The sequence below is a fragment of the Hyla sarda genome, chromosome 7 (assembly GCF_029499605.1).
Source record: "Hyla sarda isolate aHylSar1 chromosome 7, aHylSar1.hap1, whole genome shotgun sequence".
NCBI classification, from domain to species: domain Eukaryota; kingdom Metazoa; phylum Chordata; class Amphibia; order Anura; family Hylidae; genus Hyla; species Hyla sarda.
This window is the reverse complement of record NC_079195.1, coordinates 43,801,527-43,824,719: the sequence shown is the minus strand read 5'-3', so window position 1 is coordinate 43,824,719 and position 23,193 is coordinate 43,801,527. Positions and strand designations below refer to the sequence as shown.

Here is a 23,193-nt window from a genome sequence, read left to right as displayed (position 1 = left end):
AGAGGGGGATAAGAACGAGTGTGTGGGGGAAATAAAGACAGTGCAAGGAGGGAGGGCTGCTCGAGAGTGAGCGGGCGCGCAAGGAGGGAGGGCTGCTCGAGAGTGAGCGGGGCGCGCAAGGAGGGAGGGCTGCTCGAGAGTGAGCGGGCGCGCGAGGAGGGAGGGCTGCTCGAGAGTGAGCGGGCGCGCGAGGAGGGAGGGCTGCTCGAGAGTGAGCGGAGCGCGCGAGGAGGGAGGGCTGCTCGAGAGTGAGCGGTGCGCGCGAGGAGGGAGGGCTGCTCGAGAGTGAGCGGGCGCGCGAGGAGGGAGGGCTGCTCGAGAGTGAGCGGGCGCGCGAGGAGGGAGGGCTGCTCGAGAGTGAGCGGGCGCGCAAGGAGGGAGGGCTGCTCGAGAGTGAGCGGGCGCGCAAGGAGGGAGGGCTGCTCGAGAGTGAGCGGCGCGCGCAAGGAGGGAGGGCTGCTCGAGAGTGAGCGGGCGCGCAAGGAGGGAGGGCTGCTCGAGAGTGAGCGGGCGCGCAAGGAGGGAGGGCTGCTCGAGAGTGAGCGGGCGCGCAAGGAGGGAGGGCTGCTCGAGAGTGAGCGGGCGCGCAAGGAGGGAGGGCTGCTCGAGAGTGAGCGGGCGCGCAAGGAGGGAGGGCTGCTCGAGAGTGAGCGGGCGCGCAAGGAGGGAGGGCTGCTCGAGAGTGAGCGGGCGCGCAAGGAGGGAGGGCTGCTCGAGAGTGAGCGGGCGCGCAAGGAGGGAGGGCTGCTCGAGAGTGAGCGGGCGCGCAAGGAGGGAGGGCTGCTCGAGAGTGAGCGGGCGCGCAAGGAGGGAGGGCTGCTCGAGAGTGAGCGGGCGCGCAAGGAGGGAGGGCTGCTCGAGAGTGAGCGGGCGCGCAAGGAGGGAGGGCTGCTCGAGAGTGAGCGGGCGCGCAAGGAGGGAGGGCTGCTCGAGAGTGAGCGGGCGCGCAAGGAGGGAGGGCTGCTCGAGAGTGAGCGGGCGCGCGAGGAGGGAGGGCTGCTCGAGAGTGAGCGGGGCGCGCGAGGAGGGAGGGCTGCTCGAGAGTGAGCGGGCGCGCAGAGGAGGGAGGGCTGCTCGAGAGTGAGCGGGCGCGCAAGGAGGGAGGGCTGCTCGAGAGTGAGCGGGCGCGCGAGGAGGGAGGGCTGCTCGAGAGTGAGCGGGCGCGCGAGGAGGGAGGGCTGCTCGAGAGTGAGCGGGCGCGCGAGGAGGGAGGGCTGCTCGAGAGTGAGCGGGGCGCGCGAGGAGGGAGGGCTGCTCGAGAGTGAGCGGTGCGCGCGAGGAGGGAGGGCTGCTCGAGAGTGAGCGGGCGCGCGAGGAGGGAGGGCTGCTCGAGAGTGAGCGGGCGCGCGAGGAGGGAGGGCTGCTCGAGAGTGAGCGGGCGCGCGAGGAGGGAGGGCTGCTCGAGAGTGAGCGGGCGCGCGAGGAGGGAGGGCTGCTCGAGAGTGAGCGGGCGCGCAAGGAGGGAGGGCTGCTCGAGAGTGAGCGGGCGCGCAAGGAGGGAGGGCTGCTCGAGAGTGAGCGGGCGCGCAAGGAGGGAGGGCTGCTCGAGAGTGAGCGGGCGCGCAAGGAGGGAGGGCTGCTCGAGAGTGAGCGGGCGCGCAAGGAGGGAGGGCTGCTCGAGAGTGAGCGGGCGCGCAAGGAGGGAGGGCTGCTCGAGAGTGAGCGGGCGCGCAAGGAGGGAGGGCTGCTCGAGAGTGAGCGGGCGCGCAAGGAGGGAGGGCTGCTCGAGAGTGAGCGGGCGCGCAAGGAGGGAGGGCTGCTCGAGAGTGAGCGGGCGCGCAAGGAGGGAGGGCTGCTCGAGAGTGAGCGGGCGCGCAAGGAGGGAGGGCTGCTCGAGAGTGAGCGGGCGCGCAAGGAGGGAGGGCTGCTCGAGAGTGAGCGGGCGCGCAAGGAGGGAGGGCTGCTCGAGAGTGAGCGGGCGCGCAAGGAGGGAGGGCTGCTCGAGAGTGAGCGGGCGCGCAAGGAGGGAGGGCTGCTCGAGAGTGAGCGGGCGCGCAAGGAGGGAGGGCTGCTCGAGAGTGAGCGGGCGCGCAAGGAGGGAGGGCTGCTCGAGAGTGAGCGGGCGCGCAAGGAGGGAGGGCTGCTCGAGAGTGAGCGGGCGCGCAAGGAGGGAGGGCTGCTCGAGAGTGAGCGGGCGCGCAAGGAGGGAGGGCTGCTCGAGAGTGAGCGGGCGCGCAAGGAGGGAGGGCTGCTCGAGAGTGAGCGGGCGCGCAAGGAGGGAGGGCTGCTCGAGAGTGAGCGGGCGCGCAAGGAGGGAGGGCTGCTCGAGAGTGAGCGGGCGCGCAAGGAGGGAGGGCTGCTCGAGAGTGAGCGGGCGCGCAAGGAGGGAGGGCTGCTCGAGAGTGAGCGGGCGCGCAAGGAGGGAGGGCTGCTCGAGAGTGAGCGGGCGCGCAAGGAGGGAGGGCTGCTCGAGAGTGAGCGGGCGCGCAAGGAGGGAGGGCTGCTCGAGAGTGAGCGGGCGCGCAAGGAGGGAGGGCTGCTCGAGAGTGAGCGGGCGCGCAAGGAGGGAGGGCTGCTCGAGAGTGAGCGGGCGCGCAAGGAGGGAGGGCTGCTCGAGAGTGAGCGGGCGCGCAAGGAGGGAGGGCTGCTCGAGAGTGAGCGGGCGCGCAAGGAGGGAGGGCTGCTCGAGAGTGAGCGGGCGCGCAAGGAGGGAGGGCTGCTCGAGAGTGAGCGGGGCGCGCAAGGAGGGAGGGCTGCTCGAGAGTGAGCGGGCGCGCAAGGAGGGAGGGCTGCTCGAGAGTGAGCGGGCGCGCAAGGAGGGAGGGCTGCTCGAGAGTGAGCGGGCGCGCAAGGAGGGAGGGCTGCTCGAGAGTGAGCGGGCGCGCAAGGAGGGAGGGCTGCTCGAGAGTGAGCGGGCGCGCAAGGAGGGAGGGCTGCTCGAGAGTGAGCGGGCGCGCAAGGAGGGAGGGCTGCTCGAGAGTGAGCGGGCGCGCAAGGAGGGAGGGCTGCTCGAGAGTGAGCGGGCGCGCAAGGAGGGAGGGCTGCTCGAGAGTGAGCGGGCGCGCAAGGAGGGAGGGCTGCTCGAGAGTGAGCGGGGCGCGCAAGGAGGGAGGGCTGCTCGAGAGTGAGCGGGCGCGCAAGGAGGGAGGGCTGCTCGAGAGTGAGCGGGCGCGCAAGGAGGGAGGGCTGCTCGAGAGTGAGCGGTGCGCGCAAGGAGGGAGGGCTGCTCGAGAGTGAGCGGGGCGCGCAAGGAGGGAGGGCTGCTCGAGAGTGAGCGGGCGCGCAAGGAGGGAGGGCTGCTCGAGAGTGAGCGGGGCGCGCAAGGAGGGAGGGCTGCTCGAGAGTGAGCGGGCGCGCAAGGAGGGAGGGCTGCTCGAGAGTGAGCGGGGCGCGCAAGGAGGGAGGGCTGCTCGAGAGTGAGCGGGCGCGCAAGGAGGGAGGGCTGCTCGAGAGTGAGCGGGCGCGCAAGGAGGGAGGGCTGCTCGAGAGTGAGCGGGCGCGCAAGGAGGGAGGGCTGCTCGAGAGTGAGCGGGCGCGCAAGGAGGGAGGGCTGCTCGAGAGTGAGCGGGCGCGCAAGGAGGGAGGGCTGCTCGAGAGTGAGCGGGCGCGCAAGGAGGGAGGGCTGCTCGAGAGTGAGCGGGCGCGCAAGGAGGGAGGGCTGCTCGAGAGTGAGCGGGGCGCAAGGAGGGAGGGCTGCTCGAGAGTGAGCGGGCGCAAGGAGGGAGGGCTGCTCGAGAGTGAGCGGGCGCAAGGAGGGAGGGCTGCTCGAGAGTGAGCGGGCGCAAGGAGGGAGGGCTGCTCGAGAGTGAGCGGGCGCAAGGAGGGAGGGCTGCTCGAGAGTGAGCGGGCGCAAGGAGGGAGGGCTGCTCGAGAGTGAGCGGGCGCAAGGAGGGAGGGCTGCTCGAGAGTGAGCGGGCGCAAGGAGGGAGGGCTGCTCGAGAGTGAGCGGGCGCAAGGAGGGAGGGCTGCTCGAGAGTGAGCGGGCGCAAGGAGGGAGGGCTGCTCGAGAGTGAGCGGGCGCAAGGAGGGAGGGCTGCTCGAGAGTGAGCGGGCGCAAGGAGGGAGGGCTGCTCGAGAGTGAGCGGGCGCGCAAGGAGGGAGGGCTGCTCGAGAGTGAGCGGGCGCGCAAGGAGGGAGGGCTGCTCGAGAGTGAGCGGGCGCGCAAGGAGGGAGGGCTGCTCGAGAGTGAGCGGGCGCGCAAGGAGGGAGGGCTGCTCGAGAGTGAGCGGGCGCGCAAGGAGGGAGGGCTGCTCGAGAGTGAGCGGGCGCGCAAGGAGGGAGGGCTGCTCGAGAGTGAGCGGGCGCGCAAGGAGGGAGGGCTGCTCGAGAGTGAGCGGGCGCGCAAGGAGGGAGGGCTGCTCGAGAGTGAGCGGGCGCGCAAGGAGGGAGGGCTGCTCGAGAGTGAGCGGGCGCGCAAGGAGGGAGGGCTGCTCGAGAGTGAGCGGGCGCAAGGAGGGAGGGCTGCTCGAGAGTGAGCGGGCGCAAGGAGGGAGGGCTGCTCGAGAGTGAGCGGGCGCAAGGAGGGAGGGCTGCTCGAGAGTGAGCGGGCGCAAGGAGGGAGGGCTGCTCGAGAGTGAGCGGGCGCAAGGAGGGAGGGCTGCTCGAGAGTGAGCGGGCGCAAGGAGGGAGGGCTGCTCGAGAGTGAGCGGGCGCAAGGAGGGAGGGCTGCTCGAGAGTGAGCGGGCGCAAGGAGGGAGGGCTGCTCGAGAGTGAGCGGGCGCAAGGAGGGAGGGCTGCTCGAGAGTGAGCGGGCGCAAGGAGGGAGGGCTGCTCGAGAGTGAGCGGGCGCAAGGAGGGAGGGCTGCTCGAGAGTGAGCGGGCGCAAGGAGGGAGGGCTGCTCGAGAGTGAGCGGGCGCAAGGAGGGAGGGCTGCTCGAGAGTGAGCGGGCGCAAGGAGGGAGGGCTGCTCGAGAGTGAGCGGGCGCAAGGAGGGAGGGCTGCTCGAGAGTGAGCGGGCGCAAGGAGGGAGGGCTGCTCGAGAGTGAGCGGGCGCAAGGAGGGAGGGCTGCTCGAGAGTGAGCGGGCGCAAGGAGGGAGGGCTGCTCGAGAGTGAGCGGGCGCAAGGAGGGAGGGCTGCTCGAGAGTGAGCGGGCGCAAGGAGGGAGGGCTGCTCGAGAGTGAGCGGGCGCAAGGAGGGAGGGCTGCTCGAGCGCGCGCAAGCAGGGAGGGCTGCTCGAGAGCGCGCAAGCAGGGAGGGCTGCTCGAGAGCGCGCAAGCAGGGAGGGCTGCTCGAGAGCGCGCAAGAAGGGAGGGCTGCTCGAGAGCGCGCAAGAAGGGAGGGCTGCTCGAGAGCGCGCAAGAAGGGAGGGCTGCTCGAGAGCGCGCAAGAAGGGAGGGCTGCTCGAGAGCGCGCAAGAAGGGAGGGCTGCTCGAGAGCGCGCAAGAAGGGAGGGCTGCTCGAGAGCGCGCAAGAAGGGAGGGCTGTTCGAGAGCGCGCAAGAAGGGAGGGCTGTTCGAGAGCGCGCAAGAAGGGAGGGCTGTTCGAGAGCGCGCAAGAAGGGAGGGCTGTTCGAGAGCGCGCAAGAAGGGAGGGCTGTTCGAGAGCGCGCAAGAAGGGAGGGCTGTTCGAGAGCGCGCAAGAAGGGAGGGCTGTTCGAGAGCGCGCAAGAAGGGAGGGCTGTTCGAGAGCGCGCAAGAAGGGAGGGCTGTTCGAGAGCGCGCAAGAAGGGAGGGCTGTTCGAGAGCGCGCAAGAAGGGAGGGCTGTTCGAGAGCGCGCAAGAAGGGAGGGCTGTTCGAGAGCGCGCAAGAAGGGAGGGCTGTTCGAGAGCGCGCAAGAAGGAAGGGCTGTTCGAGAGCGCGCAAGAAGGAAGGGCTGTTCGAGAGCGCGCAAGAAGGAAGGGCTGTTAGAGAGCGCAAGAAGTGAGGGCTGATCGAGAGAGCGCAAGAAGTGAGGGCTGATCGAGAGCACGCCAGAAGGGTTTTGTGGTAAGAGACATTAGGATAACAAAAAATTAGAAAAAGATGAGGAGTTCAGAGGAGGAAGACAGCAACAGGAGAAAAAGGAAAATCACTAAACCACCATGCTGTAGCCCGGTGATTTCCAACCAGGGTGCCTCCAGCTGTTGCAAAACTACAAGTCCCAGCATCCTCGGACAGCCGAAGGCACCCTGGTTGGGAAACACTGCTGTAGCCTAAAAGAGACAGTCTTGTGAAAAGATCACATAAAAGGAGAAACTTTGGGGAAAGACTAGTGGTAAAATGATGCCAAACTAGTCTAAACGCATTACAGTGTAATTTTAGTATGCCAGCGGAGAGGTGGTGTCGTAGAAAAAATGTTGAAAATTGTTTAGTGGCCTGTTACAAATTTATTACATCACATGCATCAACATGTCGCCTAGAAAAGGAGAAATCACAGAAGGGAAAAAATGGGAAAAGAAACAAACACATGGTAATGGAGGAGTGTACATTGGATAAGATGGAAGAGAGATGGACAGCAGGATAGGTAGAGGGGTACAGAATAGGGGCGATGAGGATGGCATAATGATTTCCAGGAGGAATCACTGAGAGAGGGGTACAAGAGATGGAGACATGACAGCATAAACATGCATTAGCATTGTCACCTGCAAACAAGATTCCATTAACTTCTGGACGGATAACCCTGCTCTGTGTTAGAACAGAATTTGCTTTTCCAGCTTAAGCCCTGAGCATTTTCCAAGGGTTTGTGTATCATCCACTTAGCAGAGTGTTAGTGCTCGGGGCCCAATCTCATGGCAGACACATTTCATATCAGGAGCTGTCACCAATTCTGTGGATTAGACCAGCTCTGCGCTACTGACACTATTTGGCAGCGAGTGGGAACAAGGTTGGGCAGAAAAGCCCTTATCTTTTATTTTCCTCCCCTTTCTCTCAAAACAACAATTTTTCAGTTGAATTAATTGGATTTGCACATTGTGGATGAATTTAGCCAGAAGGTCTATAATACCCAGGGTCAGAAGCCACCCATGTGCAGAGGTTTTATCGTAATGAGCATCTTTGTTTGCATGTGCCACACATGCTGCCTGTGCATCTGCTCACTTAATACCCTCTGGCAGGACACCCACTGCAGACATTCATTTCATAGTGCAACCACAGCTAAATTACACCAGGGAGAAAAAAAAAGATTAAAAAAACGTAAAGATGGTTGAAATTGCATTTTCATGCGAGTCATGCATTTTGCAAAGAAAAAAAAAAATATAACAGCGTAACAAAACACGTCCAACATGAACCGGTTACCTCCTACAATACTATAAAATGTACGAGGGGGCTTTCTGCTAGTGTCCCCCTGCGTCAACTGTGATCTGTGGGGAAATCTGGCAGGAAGCGTTCAGGTAAACCAGGCTGCATCATTAAAATGTCAATCTGGCAACAGGCAAGGGGACCCTCCACCGCCATTTTAGCTCATTGGACCCCTGCAATGATGACGTTGTGGGGGTCCAATAGGCATCCTAAGCTAATTGCCAATAGTTATTTCTTTCATTAGGTGCCATGATTGTTATTGAGCATGGCATAAAAAAGGGAAAATGAGGGGCAGTGGTAAATGCCCGGCTACCGATATCAGCCGACACTCACCCCCTATGAAGTGTAGGCAGCTCCTGCACTTGCTTCACAGACATTTAACAATCCAGGGTGTACATGTATGCATGTAGTGAATTGTCAGATAGCAAGGGTGTGTATGCATGCCCAAAGTGGTCTAGAGGGTAAAGTGCACCTCTAATGAATGTCCTGGCACAAGGATTTCTGTTCAAATTTCCTGGCAACTTCTGACCTTGTGACTCGCTCCGAGACTAGTGCACTCTGGAGACTGATTAGCCAGAGGTCTCATAGACTTGCATGGGACTTCAGACAAATCAGCGCGCTAGTCTCGGAGCGACTCACAGGATATGAAGTTGTTGGGAGAAATCCTTGTGCCCGGGAGGTCATAAAAGACATGCTTTAACCCCTTAAGGACCCAGGGCGTACCTGTACGCCCATGGGAATTCCGGTCCTTGCCGTGAGCCAGGCGGGGACTGGACCGGGATGCCTGCTGAAATCATTCAGCAGGCACCCCGTGCAAACCCCTGGGGAGGTCCTGAGACCCCTCCATGTCGGCGATCATTCAGATGGGTGATTCCAAGCTGATCGGGTCTCTGATCCGGATCGGCCGGAAACTAGGGATGATCGGAGGTGCCACCGCCTCCTATCCCCTGAGATTGGCATGACAGTTGAGATCCCCGCTCTGCCCGCCCCTGGAAGTCTGGGCAGAGTGGGGCAAGATGGCTGCGGGGGCCGGCGGCAGATACCTTGAAGACGAGGGGACCGGCAAGTGGAGCAGGCAGCTTGGAGGACCGGCAGGTAAGTGGAGGCAGAGGCGGCATCAGAGGCTAAGAGGTTCAAAACTGCAACTCCCAGCATGCCCAGACAACCTTTGGCTGTCAGGTCATGTTGGGAGTTGTAGTTTTGCAACATCTGGATGGCCACAGTTTGGAGACCACTATGCTGTGGTCTCCAAACTGTGTACTTCCAGATGTTGCAAAACTACAACTCTAAGCACGCCCAGACAGTAAAGGTATGCTGGGAGTTGAAGTTCTGTAACATCTGGCCCTTCAGATGTTGTAGAACTACAACTTCCAGCATTCCTAGACAGTCTCAACATGCTGGGAGTTGTAGTTTTGCAACATCTGGAAGGGCCCAGTTTGGGGACCACTGCATAGACTAGACTGTCCAGGCATGCTGGGAGTTTGTAACATCTGGAGGGCTACAGTTTGGACACCACTACACAGTGGTCTCTCCAAACTGTTCTCCTCCAGTTGTTGCATAACTACAACTCCCAACATGCCCTTCAGCTGTCTGGGCATGCTGGGAGTTATAGTTTTGCAACAACTGGAGGCACACTGGTTTGGAAATATTGTCTGTTTCCTAACTCAGTATTTTCCAACCTGTGTGCCTCCAGCTGTTGCAGAACTATAACTCCCAGCATGCACTGGCAGACCATGCATGCTGGGAGTTGTAGTTTTGCAACAGCTGAAGGCACATGGGTTGGGAAACACCGAGTTAAGTAAACTCTCAGTGTCTTGCAACCAGTGTGCCTCCAGCTGTTGCAAAACTACAACCCTCAGCATGCACGGACAGCCAAAGGGCATGCTGGGAATGTACAGGGTACATTCACACGGGCGGGGGTTTACAGCGAGTTTCTCGCTGCAAGTTTGAGATGCAGCAAATTTTCTGCTGCAGCTCAAATTCCCAGCGGAAAACTCGCTGTGAACCCACGCCCGTGTGAATGCACCCTAAAAACACTACACAAAATAAAAAGTAACACCCTACATAAACACCCTACACAGTTACACCCCCCCCCAATAAAAAAAAAAAACATCTCATACGGCACAGTTTCCAAAACGGAGCCTCCAGCTGTTGCTGGACAGCAGTTGACTGTCCAGGCATGCTGGGAGTTTTGCAACAGCTGGAGGCACCCTGTTGGGAAACACTGCCATGGGGTAATTTTTGTATCGGAGGCAAATCTAATTCCTGCAAATCCCATGCAAATCCCTAATTTAGGCCTTGAATGTTCATGGCGCTCTCTCACTTTTGAGCCCTGTCTTATTTCAAGCCAACAGTTTAGGTTTTTTATACCCCTTATGAAAAGGAAAATTTGGGGCCTACACCAGCCTGTTAGTGTAAAAAAAAATAAAAATGTGTACACTAACATGCTGGTGTTGCCCCATACTTTTCATTTTCACAAGAGGAAAAAGACCCCCAAATATCCTATATGTGGGCATAAAATGCTCTGCGGGTGCACAACAAGGCTCAGGAGTGAGAGCACCATGTACATTTGAGGTGATTTGCACAGGGGTGGTTGATCATTACAGCGGTTCTGACAAATGCAAAAAAAAAAAAAAAAACACCAACATGTGACCCCATTTTGGAGACTACACCACTCACGGAACGTAACAAGGGATATAGTGAGCCTATAGTGAAGAATTTTCGTAAAATTTGGATGTAAAAACGAAAAATTTGTATTTTTTCACTAAAATGCTGGTGTTATCCCAAATTTTTTTATTTTCACAAGGGGTAATAGAACCCCCCCCTAATATAAATACCCCATATGTGGACGTCAAGTGCTCTGCTGGCGCACTACAGGGCTCAGAAGAGAAGGAGCCCCATTGGGCTTTTGGAGAGAGAATGTGTCTGGAATTTAAGGCTATGTGCGTTTATAAAGCCCCCATGGTTCCAGAACAATGGACCCCCCCCCTCCCCACATGTGACCCCATTTTGGAAACTACACCCCTCACGTAATGTAATAATGGGTACAATGAGAATTTAAGCCCCACATGTGTGACAGCTTTTCGGAACAGTGATCCGTGAAAATGAAAAAGGTAATTTTTCATTTGCACAGCCCACTGTTCCAAAGATCTGTCAAACGCCAGTGGGGTGTAAACGCTCATTGAACCCCTTATTACGTGAGGGTTGTAGTTTCCAAAACGGGGTCACATGTGGGGGGGTCCATTGTTCTGGTAGCATGGGAGCTTTGTAAACGCACATGGTCCTCTTCCATTCCAAACAAATACGCTCACCAAAAGCCCAATGGCGCTCCTTCTCTTCTGAGCATTGTAGTGCGCCAGCAGAGCACATTAGATCCACATATGGGTTATTTTCATACTCAGAAGAAATGGGGTTACAAATTTTGGAGGCTTTTTCTCCTATTACCCCTTGTGAAAATGAAAAATTTGGGGTAACACCAGCATTTTGGTGAAAAAAAAATCGAATTTTTCATTTTCACGTCCAACTTTAGCGGAAATTTGTCAAACATCTGTGGGGTGTAAAGACTCACTGTACCCCTTTCCTGTCAAACACCTGTTCCTTGAAGGGTGTTTCCCAAATAGTGTGCCATTTGTGACTTTTTTTTGCTGTTGTGGCACAATAGGGCCTACCTAAATGCGACATGCCCCCCAAAAACCATTTCAGCAAAATTTTATTTAAAAAAGCCAAATGTGGCTCCTTCTCTTCTGAGCATTGTAGTGCACCTGCAGAGCATTTTACGTCCACACGTGGGGCATTTCCATACTCAGAAGAGATGGGGAATACAACTTTTGGGGGGCATTTTCTCCTATTACCTCTTGTAAAAATTTCATTTACACATGCGACTTTAACGAAAAGTCTTCAAACCTTTGTGTGGTGTTAAGGCTCACTATACACCTTGTTACGTGCCTTGAGGGGTGTAGTTTCCAAAATAGTATGCCATGTGTTTTTTTTTTGCTGTTATGGTATCATAGGGGCTTCCTAAATGCGACCTGCCCCCCAAAATTCACTCTCCAAAATCCCATTGTCACTCCTTCCCTTCTCAGCCCTCTAGTGCAACCACAGAGCACTTTACGTTCACATATGAGGTATTTCCTTACTCGAGAGAAATTGGGTCACACATTTTGGGGGGCTTTTTCTCCTTTTACCCCTTGTAAAAATTCTAAAATTGGGTCTACATGAACTTGTTAGTGTAAATAACTAAGATTTAGAATTTTCTCCTTCACTTTGCTGCTATTCCTGTGAAACACCTAAAGCGTTAACACTTTCTGAATGTCACAATACTTTGAGGGGTGCAGTTTTTATAATTGGGTCATTTATGTGGTATTTCTAATATGAAGGCCCCTTAAATCCCCTTCAAAACTGAACTGGTCCCTGAAAAATTCAGATTTTGAAAATTTTGGGGAAAATTGGGAAATTGCTGCTGAACTTTGAAGCCCTGATGTCTTCCAGAAGTAAAAGCATCCCAGCCAAAGGCTGTCCGGGCATGCTGGGAGTTGCAATTTTGAAACAGCTGGAGGCACCCTGGTTGGGAAACGCTGCCTTATACTCTACTGAAGGTGATTTATTGAATTCTTCATTGATCAAATCTAAAGCTTCACTACATAGACCCTTAATAGGGGTTGTCCAGAATTAGAAAAACGAATAGTTGCTTTCTTCCAGAAACCGTACTACTCCTCCTCAGTTTGTGTATGGTATTGCAGCTCAGCTCCATTGATGTGAATGCAGCACAGTTGTAATAAAACACACAACCTGAGGACAGGTATGGCATTGTTTTTGGAAGAAAGCAACTATGATTTTCTCATTCTGTATAACCCCTTTAACCGAAGATATTGTTGGATATTATGGTCTGCTCCATGGCCAATGCCTGGTATTGCAGTTTAGCTCCAATCACATGATTTGCAAAGCTGCGAAACCACACACAAGCCCCTGTGATGTAATGGTCACTTAGATAAGTATTTCACATAAAACATAGCTTTGTACAGGTAGAAGGTGACACTTACTGGCCATTTGGAATTCAGCAAAAGCCACACGTTCTAGTTGTACCCTGAGAAGCTCACATGGAGCGTCCTTCAGAAGGTGGAAGAGCTTCACGGCTTTGGTGTAATGGAGGTCTGCCAGAACCCGGTGCTGCTTCCTCAAGTGTTCATCACCCACCTGTAATGAGACCATGTTTTATGAGATGGCAAATAGTCAACACAAAGAAATTCCTTACACTCTACTTTTGAGGCCTTACCCAACAGACCAAATCGACCACCAGACTGTTCTAGGGAAGTTGTCTCCAAAGTACGGCCCTCCAGATGTTTCAAAAAACTACAACGCCCAGCATGCCCAGACAGCCAAGTCCGTGTTGCAAAATATCACTGCTCTAAAAGGAAATCTGCTTGGAGGAATGGGCCAAAATATCAGCAACAGTGTGTGAAAACCTTGTGAAGACTTACAGAAAACGTTTGGCCTCTGTCATCCAACAAAGGGTAAATAACAAAGTATTGAGATGAACTTTTGTTATTGAAGGAAGGATTGTCCGGCACCAGGTATGCTCTAAAAGATTGCTTTTATTCATGCCATAGCAAGGAAACAGACGGTGACACCTATAGGAAACTCCGTAGCGATCCAACAAAAACAATTCAAACTAAGCTAAAAAGAGTTTTGGAAGAGGGTGTTGCTATGGGTGTTCTCAGCAGTAAGTTGGCAGAATATCTATATGTAGAGGCCCCAGTAGTTCCTGTGTTTCACTCACTCCCCAAGGTGCATAAAGGGGTATTTCCACCTCCCCTTAGACCGATCGTGGCAGGCATAGGATCGGTCACTGAGCGCCTTGGGGAGTGGGTGGACCACTACTTGCAACCCCTCACCAAAATCACGCCCACTTTTTTACAGGATACCAAACATGTCATTAATATTCTAGATCAGAAAGAGTGGAGTGAATATATGTCTTGGGCTACCTGTGATGTAGTGGGATTATATCCATCCATCCCATGGGATGCGGGTCTTACTGCCCTGGCATGTCATTTGGATCAATTTAGCAGTTACTCCCCGGGTCTGAAGGAATTTATCGTCATGGTTACTGAATTTTTGTTGCAGCACAATTATTTTATGTTTGATGGCGATTTCTTCCTTCAGACCCGGGGAGCGTCCATGGGTGCCAAATATTCACCCTCCTTCGCTAACATTTTCATGTTTTATTGGGAGCAGCAATTTTTGTTTACACCCAGTAACCCTTTTTTTGAGAACATCTGCTGGATAGGGCGTTACATAGATGATTTATTGATTATCTGGGGGAGTACAGAATGTCGTTTTTTTGAGTTTGTTTCTTATATTAATAATAATCATTTAAATCTTAAATTTACAGCTCAGTTTAGTAGCACCTCAGTCAATTTTTTGGACATCTCCCTATCCAGCAGAGAGTCTAAGATTGTTGTCGTCCCCTACAGAAAGGAGACGGCGACAAATTCAGTCCTTATGGCATCTTCCTGCCACCCAAAGCATGTGGTTCAGAATATCCCCTTTGGGGAGATGTGCAGAACCAAGAGGAACTGCTCTGATCCTGTACAATGGGAAAAAGAGATAGGAGAGCTTAAAAGCAGATTTGCCAGAAGGGGCTATACAGAGGACTGTCTTAATAAGGCTCAGGAAAGAGTAGAAGGCATTAATAGAGAGCAATTGATTAAATATACTGGAAAAAGAAAAAGGGCAAATAGTTCACAAAATACCAAAAATAAACAAAAAAGAGCAGTTTTTGTTACCATATACAGTCCGCAATTTGCCCAAATTAAAAATATAATCCATAAGTATACACCAGTTCTAGAGGGAGACCCAATACTGAGGGACGTGGTTAAGGAGGGTATCATGGCGGTCTCCAGAAAAGCACCCTCATTGGGTTCCTCCCTATCACCAAGTCTATTCAATTCTAAAAAAGGAGAATACAAGACAAAAGGACAAAATTAAACAGGGTAATTGGTTGGATATTGTAGGGAATTGGGGTTGTGGTCACAACCGATGTATTACATGCAAATATATGCACCACTCTAAAGAAATAATGTCTTGTGTAACTAAAAAATCATACCAACTACGTGAATACATTAACTGCAATACTACGATGTTAGTTTATGTGGCCACATGCACCAAGTGTAACATGCAATATGTAGGGTGCACTACCAATACCCTTAAAACAAGAATCAGGAGACACATCTCCGACAGTAGGAGTGAAGGAGTAGGCATTTCCATGTTATCACGCCATTTTCGGGATGTGCACGCGGGGGAGTTGGATTCCCTGCGGGTGTCTGGTATAGAAAAGGTTAAGATAGGTATTAGAGGAGGCGATGGGAGAAAACGCCTCTTCAATAGAGAGACATATTGGATATTTCTTTTGGATACCAGATACCCGCGGGGAATGAACAAACCCTTAGATTTAATCATGACCTGTACATAAGAATATAGTCTAGCGTTATATGCCTCCCCGGATGCCCCGAGCGCCGTAGCCCCTTATAATGTTTTATATTTATATATTTTTGGTAGACCAATAATTTCTCTTGGTGCGAGTGTTGGGAGGGTGATTCCGCCTAGTGTGTTTTGATACCTATTAGAGTGCGGTTACTGAAAATTAAAATTATAGTATTAATACGTAATGGATATATATGTAAACCAAAACAGAGCAAATTGTGCAGTGTTTCAATTTATTTATGTACATCTATTAATTCATGGCATATATATCATCTTTTAGTATATGTATACATGCACGTAGGTCTCAGAACTACACATAGAAAGAGGTTGTTTATCCTTTTCCATTATTTACCCGTGCATGTGTGATATTGACATGCCGTAATCCATTTAATGCATGTAATTTTAACATATATATCCATGTATGCAGATCTCTGAGTTTTTTAGTCAATGAGGTAGATTATCCCATTCTACTATTGACCTATACATGCACGATACCAACATACCGCAACCTATTGCGTGCATACTTGTCGATTTTTGCACTTAATGTTTGGAGCATATTCACACTCATAGGATAAACACACAGCGAATAATGCACTAATGGTAGGATCCAACCCATTCTGTAATACTAACAGATGATATCCATGCCGGGTTTTTATAATTACTACCTATGTCAGGTATTTTATCATGTGACCATCGAGTCTCTGTTTTAAATTTGCATGTTGGTCTGTTGAATTTAGTCTACGTTTAAGCTCAAGAGAGAGCGAAACGCGTCAGATTACCACAGTCCTGTGATGTCTGTTTCCTTGCTATGGCATGAATAAAAGCAATCTTTTAGAGCATACCTGGTGCCGGACAATCCTTCCTTCTATACGCTGTTGAAGCCGGGGCGGGACCAGCGGGTCCGTGACAGCACAGGTGTGACATAGATTCGGCTCCGGAGGTGAGCGGACACCACTGCATTTGAACTTTTGTTATTGACCAAATACTTGTTTTCCACCATAATTTGCAAATAAATTCTTTATAAAAATCCATAAAATCATATTGTCTGATTTTTTCTCATTCTGTCTCTCATAGTTGAGGTATATCTATGATGAGAATTACAGGCCTCTCATCTTTTTAAGTGGGAGAACTTGCCCAATTGGTGGCTGACTAAATACTTTTTTGCCCCACTGTGTGTGATATATATATATATATATATATATACATACACACAGTGGTCCCTAAAGTTACAATATTAATTGGTTCCAGGACGACCATTGTATGTTGAAACCATTGTATGTTGAGACCAGAACTCTATGGAAACCTGGTAATTGGTTCTAAAACCAATGTCATCCAAAAATAGGAAAAAAAGTGAGAATTAAAGACAAAAATAAGTAGATAACTAATATATATATAAAGCAAGTCCTTACATATAAAAGAAAGATCTGCTGGGAGCTGTAAATCACTGTCTAGGTCAGTGTTTTCCAAGCAGGGAGCCTCCAGCTGTTGCAAAACTACAACTCCCAGCATGCCCGGACAGCCTTTGGCTGTCCGGGCATGCTGGGAGTTGTAGCTTTGCAACAGCTGGGGGCACCCTGCTTGGGAAACACTGGTCTATGTAGAGGACACAAGCTTCTTTGGAGTCCTGTACAGTATACACATTGTCCTAAAAAAGTAAAATGAAGTCGCCCTTACCTGGTGTCCAAATTAGCAGGTAACCCTGGCACAGGTAAAGTGTACAGAACAGGTAATACCTCCCTGTACTGTAGGGGGCGCTACCACGCACCAGTCAGTGCATGCACTTCAGTAATACAGGGGTTTTACCAGTAAATTTCCCTTTTTTAATCGGTCAGTTCTTCCGCCCATTGACACGTTTCACAGATCTGGACTGTCTGTAGCATTGTATGTTGAGTCTGGTTTCAACTTACAATGGTCCAGAAAAGACCATTGTATGTTTAAGCTATTGTATGTTGAGGCCATTGTAAGTTGAGGGATCACTGTATACACACACACACAAACACAGCTAAGGGCTATATCAGACGGCTTGAACTGCCCTGTACATGAGCGCCAATCTTGCAGATTGCTGCACGTTTATATATCCTCTCTCGGCCCAGACTGCCACATACAAGAGCGCCAATTATGTAGATCACTGCTCGTTTATAGAGCCTCTCTCAGCCTGGACAGCCCTGTAGACAAGCGCCAATCATTTAGATGGCTGCTCATTTATAGAGTCTATCTTGTCCCAAACCGCCCTGTACATGAGCGCCAATCTTGTAAAATCGCTGCTGGTTTATACAGCCTACCTCATGGCTCAAGTGCTGTACAGTGAGGGCCACACGAACGATCGCAGGATCCCTCGTGACACCCCACTAGTTATTGGGTGGTCGCACACACCCTACTTTATGACAGGTCAAAACTATCTGCTCAGCGAACATATGTGGCTTTGCTTGTTTGTCTGCTGATTGCTGGCCCTATTACGATGGTTAGTGGAGAGCGGGATATTATTCTGTAATCAGCGGTGCTCACCCGTGGAATGAAAATGAAAGGGGCAGTCCAGCGAAAAACAACTTATCCCTAGTAGATAAGTGTCTGATCACAGGGTGTCCGACCGCTGGGACCCCCTGTGATCTCCTGCCTGGTGCCCGTGCTCTGTAAGAGGAGCACATGCTACAGATAGTACCTGCTCCATTAATTTCTATGGAAGCGCCGAAGATGCCTACCTACAGCACTCAGGTCTCTCTGGTGCTTTCACAGAGCCGCGGCAATCCGACCCTAATCCCCTATTTTGGATAGGGGATAGTTTGAATCTAATCGGAACTCCTTTTTACTATACATTCACTTCAATGAGATTCCACTGTCTCACTCACACAGCAGAATTTCTGCCAGAATATAAGATCAGTCTTATATTTTGCGGAATTCCGCGGCAGAATCCCATTGAAATCAAAAGGGCTTAAATTTCGGCAGAATTCTGTGACATAATGCTGTCCGGGCATACCAGGAGTTGTAGTTTTGGAACAGCTTGAGGCACCGTGGTTGGGAAACACGGTCTTATGTAGACCATACCAAGACTATCATAAATTTAACAAATGTTGGTACATGAGAATGAGACGGTTCCTTTAAAGAAGCAGAGACACCTACCTGGTTGCGCAGACAGCTGTGATACATGGAGGCCAGCCTATGATGGATGGTTGCCGCTCGGTACTGGCACAAGGGCTGTCGAGCAGACACAGTGTCCACATCACAGTATTTCAAAGACTTCATCATGGCTTCAGTGACTTCCTTCTCTATCTACGAAATACAAAACAGAATGTAATGCTCACCACCATATTACATACTGAGCCATAGGGGTGGTGACTGCGCACACAACTGACACTTGTATAGCTGTCTTCATAACCATGATGACTTACCTGTCGTGGCTACAAGTGTAAACATTTACAATAATGTATATTATTGGTTTATGTACAATGTCTGGCTGCGCAGGGACATTACGCTTCCAAAAAAAAAAAAAATTGTAATATCTAATTGTCAATTTATTCCTAATTCTCCAGAAGGCATAATAGGGTACAACCTAATGCAAACTAAAAAAAAAAAAAAGAAGAAAAAAAAAAAAGGGTGCTCCAGTACAGTTATTCTACTTCAAAAGGGGTTATCCAGGAAAAAAACTTTTAATATATATATATATATATATATATATATATATATATATATATATATATATATATAAAACTGGCTCCAGAAAGTTAAACAGATTTGTAAATTACTTCTATTAAAAAAATATTAATCCTTTCAGTACTTATGAGCTGCTGAAGTTGAGTTGATCTTTTCTGTCTAAATCTTCTCTGATGACACGTGTCTTGGGAACCGCCCAGTTTAGAAGCAAATCCCCATAGCAAACCTCTACAAACCAGTTCCTGAGACAAGCAGAGATGTCAGCAGAGAGCACTGTTGCCAGACAGAAAAGAACAACTCAACTTCAGCAGCTGATAATTATTGGAAGGATTAAGATTTTTTAATAGAAGTCATTTACACATCTGTTTAACTTTCAGGAGCAAGTTGATATATGTAAAAAAAAAAAAAAAAGTTTTTTTCCTGGAATACCCCTTTAAGCATTAACTAAAATAGATATATTAGGTCCACATTAACAGAGCTGAAGGTTTGGGTCATCTAAAGCCACTTGGGCCCTCTATGAACAGTCCCCGCAGGAGAAAAACACCATTACACGTCAGCCTTAGAAATCAATGACCCATCCATAAAGGCTGAATGAGCTGTGACCTCCAGAGGGAGAGATGCACTTAGCAGCGTCTTTCCACTCTGGTTAGTAGAATGGGGGTCTATGCTTTAGGAAACCCATTTCCATAGATTTCAGATAAGCCCTTTAAATAGTATTTCTTATGAGAAGATGTAAACTGCATAAATCTGGTATAACGAAAAGCAAAAAGATGCCTTTATAGTAGCGTTTCCCAACCAGGGTGCCTCCAGCTGTTGCAAAACTATAACTTCAAGCATGCCCGGACAGCCATTGGCTGTCCGGGCATGCTGGGAGTTATAGTTTTGCAACTGCTGGAAGCAGCTTGGTTGGAAAACACTACATGTAAAATCTTCAGCGAACCATCAGATTCTAAAATGCAACATATGGTCGGGAAGCCGAACGGAAGATGTCGCCATGAATTTAGCAGATTGACTTGTAACACAGCGCTGTGCTCACATCTAGGATGGAAAGGTGAATTTAATGCAGACCGACAGGCTTATTCTTACTTGCCACGATGAATCATGAGTACAGGTTTCTCATAGAACATAACCACCTCACCCCCCCAACCACATAGGAGTTATATTAGGGGGGCTTAGGGAAGACTTCACACAGTCTTCCTACATGTAAGTGCAGCCGTATTGTCCGTGCCTGTGACAAGGCGAAGCCCTGATTACCGGGGAGTGACAAGCACTAGACACATCTGATTAGTCGGTGGCAGCCGCGTCCTCAGAAGATGCATTATGTACATTTCTCCGAATATCTGAAAGGCACATCATTCACCAAGTGCTCGAGCATCATCAAAAAAGTGCAAGTTGGGAGACGAGGGAGATGTCTGATTGAGGTGTCTCGGTGCATACTAAAGGCAAGATGATCCTCATCATCAGGAAAGAAGGGAATAAGCTGCTCTGGGGCGACACAGATCACAACCCTGAATTATTCTCTTTATGTATTCTTCAGCCAAAGTCACATTCAGCTTCTTCTCAGGCCCATATTCCAGTAACTGAGAATGTTCTGGACACAAATGCAAGCTTAGTATGTCCTTAAAGGGGTACTCCCCTGGAATTTTTTTTATTTTTTTTTTAAATCAACTGGTACCAGAAAGTTAACCCCTTAAGGACTCAGGGTTTTTCCGTTTTTGCACTTTCGTTTTTTCCTCCTTACCTTTTAAAAATCATAACCCTTTCAATTTTCCACCTAAAAATCCATATTATGGCTTATTTTTTGCGTCGCCAATTCTACTTTGCAGTGACATTAGTCATTTTACCCAAAAATGCACGGCGAAACGGAAAAAAAAATCATTGTGCGACAAAATCGCAGAAAAAACGCCATTTAGTAACTTTTGGGGGCTTCCGTTTCTACGCAGTGCATGTTTCGGTAAAAATGACACCTTATTATTCTGTAGGTCCATATGGTTAAAATGATAACCTACTTATATAGGTTTGATTTTGTCGCACTTCTGGAAAAAATCATAACTACATGCATGAAAATTTATACGTTTAAAAATGTCATCTTCTGACCCCTATAACTTTTTTATTTTTCCACGTACGGGGCGGTATGAGGACTCATTTTTTGCGCCGTGATCTGAAGTTTTTATCGGTATGATTTTTGTTTTGAGCGGACTTTTTGATCACTTTTCATTCATTTTTTAATGGTATAAAAAGTGACCAAAAATGGGGAGTGATTCAAACTTTTATTAGGGAAGGGGTTAAATGACCTTTATTAACACTTTTTTTTAACATTTTTTTTGCAGTGTTATAGGTCCCATAGGGACCTATAACACTGCACACACTGATCTCTCATCCTGATCAAAGGCGTGTATTAACACGCCTGTGATCAGTGTTATCGGCGCTTGACTGCTCCTGCCTGGATCTCAGGCACGGAGCAGTCATTCGCCGATCGAACACCGAGGAGGCAGGTAAGGGCCCTCCCGGTGTCCTGTCAGCTGTTCGGGACGCCGCGATTTCACCGCGGCGGTCCCGAACAGCCCGACTGAGCAGCCGGGTCACTTTCACTTTAGAAGCGGCGGTCAGCTTTGACCGCCGCCTCTAAAGGGTTAATACCGCACATCGCCGCGATCGGTGATGTGTGGTATTGGCCGCGGGTCCCGGCCGTTGATTAGCGCCGGGACCGACGCGATATGATGCGGGATCGCGGCGCGATCCCGCTTCATATCGCGGGAGCCGGCACAGGACGTAAATATACGTCCTGCGTCGTTAAGGGGTTAAACAGATTTGTAAATTACTTCCATTTAAAAATCTTAATGCTTCCAGTACTTATCCCCTGCTGTATGCTCCACAGGAAGCTCTTTTCTTTTTGAATTTCTTTTCTGTCTGACCACAGTGCTCTCTGCTGACACCTGTGTCCATTTTAGGAACTCTCTGGAGCAGGAGAGGTCTGCTATGGGGATTTGCTCCTGCTCTGGACAGTTCCTGACATGAGAGCGTCAGCAGAGAGCACTGTGGTCACACAGAAGAAATTCAAAAAGAAAAGAACTTCCTCTGGAACATACATCAGCTGGAACTGGAAGGATCAAGATTTTAAATTAGGAGGGATTTGCAAATCTGTTTAACTTTCTGGCACGTTGATTTAAAAAATTTTTTTCCAGGGGAGTACCGGTACTTATCCTTCTAGGAAATAAGTTAAGTTAAGAGCAGGAGATTGCGCGGCATTTAAGCGGTCGGACCCCCTCGTGATCAGAAAATGATGCCCTATCCTGTGGATAGGGGATAAGTTGCTAAGTACCGGAGTTCCCCTACAAAAAGGGTTAGCCCACCAAAATAGCATGCCCACACAGCTCCACCAAAATAGCATGCCCACACAGCTTGGAGTAATAGTTGTGCAACATCTGAATGGCCACAGGCAATAAATGTACCCCCCTGCAAGCCAATTGGGAATGGAACAGAAGTGCGTCCGGGCTGCCATCTCAGTCAGTCCAATAGCAGTGAATGGGATGTGACAATGCAATCGGACTACCATTCCATTAACAAACAGCACAGAGACCTCGGTTTTTGAGATTGCTGGGGGTCCACACATTCTGGAAGAAAGCAACCTTCGTGCACTTCCTTCTTTAAAAGGAATCTGTCATCATGAAAATGCTATCTACTCTATCGGCCTCATGTTATAGGGCAGGAACAGCTGAGCAGAATGATATATATCTTTGAGAAAATGATTCAGTATAAATTGTAACATATGGAAAGAAATCCCTGCTCTTTCCATTTTTAGGAGTCCAGTGGGCAGTGTCACATAATGACAGGACCGCCCACTGGACTCCTAAGCATGAAAAGATCAGAGATTTTAATAAACAGGTTATACTGAATCATCTCCAACAGATATCTATCAATCTGCTCAGCTCTTTCTGAACTATAGAATTATGCCAAAGGATTAGATAGCATTTTCATGACTACAGGTTCCCTGTAACAGGTCAGATAAATGTGATGCCATGCTCAGTGGGAGGATAGAAAGCACCAAGCATAGTCCTGGGGTATGTGCTCTATATTACCTGTTCCTGGGCTTTTCTTGAGATGGGAGCATAGTCCTGTAGCAGAGTGGCCATAGTAAAATATGTTGTGGAGAGCTCCCAGTACACCGAATCCCAAACAGCTTGATGACTTTCTCTTTTGGTGAGCGACTTTAAGGCTTTGTGATAGTAATCGATGGCCTGTAAAGACAAGAAAGATTATACCCCATTACATTCCCATTAGCAGCATGATATAGAAGACGATACGTACAGAAGTAATGGAAGAACTTAAAGGGGTATTCCAGGAAAAAACTTTTTTATATATATCAACTGGCTATAGAAAGTTAAACAGATTTGTAAATCACTTCTATTAAAAAATCTTAATCCTTTCAGTACTTATGAGCTTCTGAAGTTAAGGTTGTTCTTTCCTGTCTAAGCTTTCTCTGATGACGCCTGTCTCGGGAACCGCCCAGTTTAGAAGAGGTTTGCTATGGGGATTTGCTTCTAAACTGGGCGTTTCCCGAGACAGGTGTCATCAGAGAGCACTTAGACAGAAAAGAACAACCTTAACTTCAGAAGCTCATAAGTACTGAAAGGATTAAGATTTTTTAATAGAAGTAATTTACAAATCTGTTTAACTTTCTGGAGCCAGTTGATATATAAAAAAAAGTTTTTTCCTGGATAACCCCTTTAAATGAGACCTGAGACAAACTGTAGAGAAAAGAAAAGAAAGGACCGACGGACGGCGCCTCATGTATTTACCCTCAATAGTTCGGGTGGTGGGGCAACCCCACGGGGCTTATAGATGGCCGCTCACCTTGAGATCTATGCAAAAAAGCATATCACCCACGATATAATCTGGGTACTGTAGTG

At 50.2% G+C, this 23,193-nt stretch overlaps 1 protein-coding gene across 1 annotated transcript in view; it reads right to left on the bottom strand.

Annotated features, from left to right (window-relative positions):
* The window catches only part of EDRF1 (erythroid differentiation regulatory factor 1), a 110,467-nt gene that overhangs the window by 16,169 nt on the left and 71,105 nt on the right, over positions 1-23,193 (bottom strand). The window contains exons 19-21 of the mRNA XM_056532770.1: positions 22,363-22,521; positions 17,753-17,902; positions 12,196-12,349 (exon numbers count right to left, since the gene is read on the bottom strand). Coding sequence (XP_056388745.1) covers positions 12,196-12,349; positions 17,753-17,902; positions 22,363-22,521 — 463 coding nt within the window. The remainder of the gene's footprint in view (positions 1-12,195; positions 12,350-17,752; positions 17,903-22,362; positions 22,522-23,193) is intronic.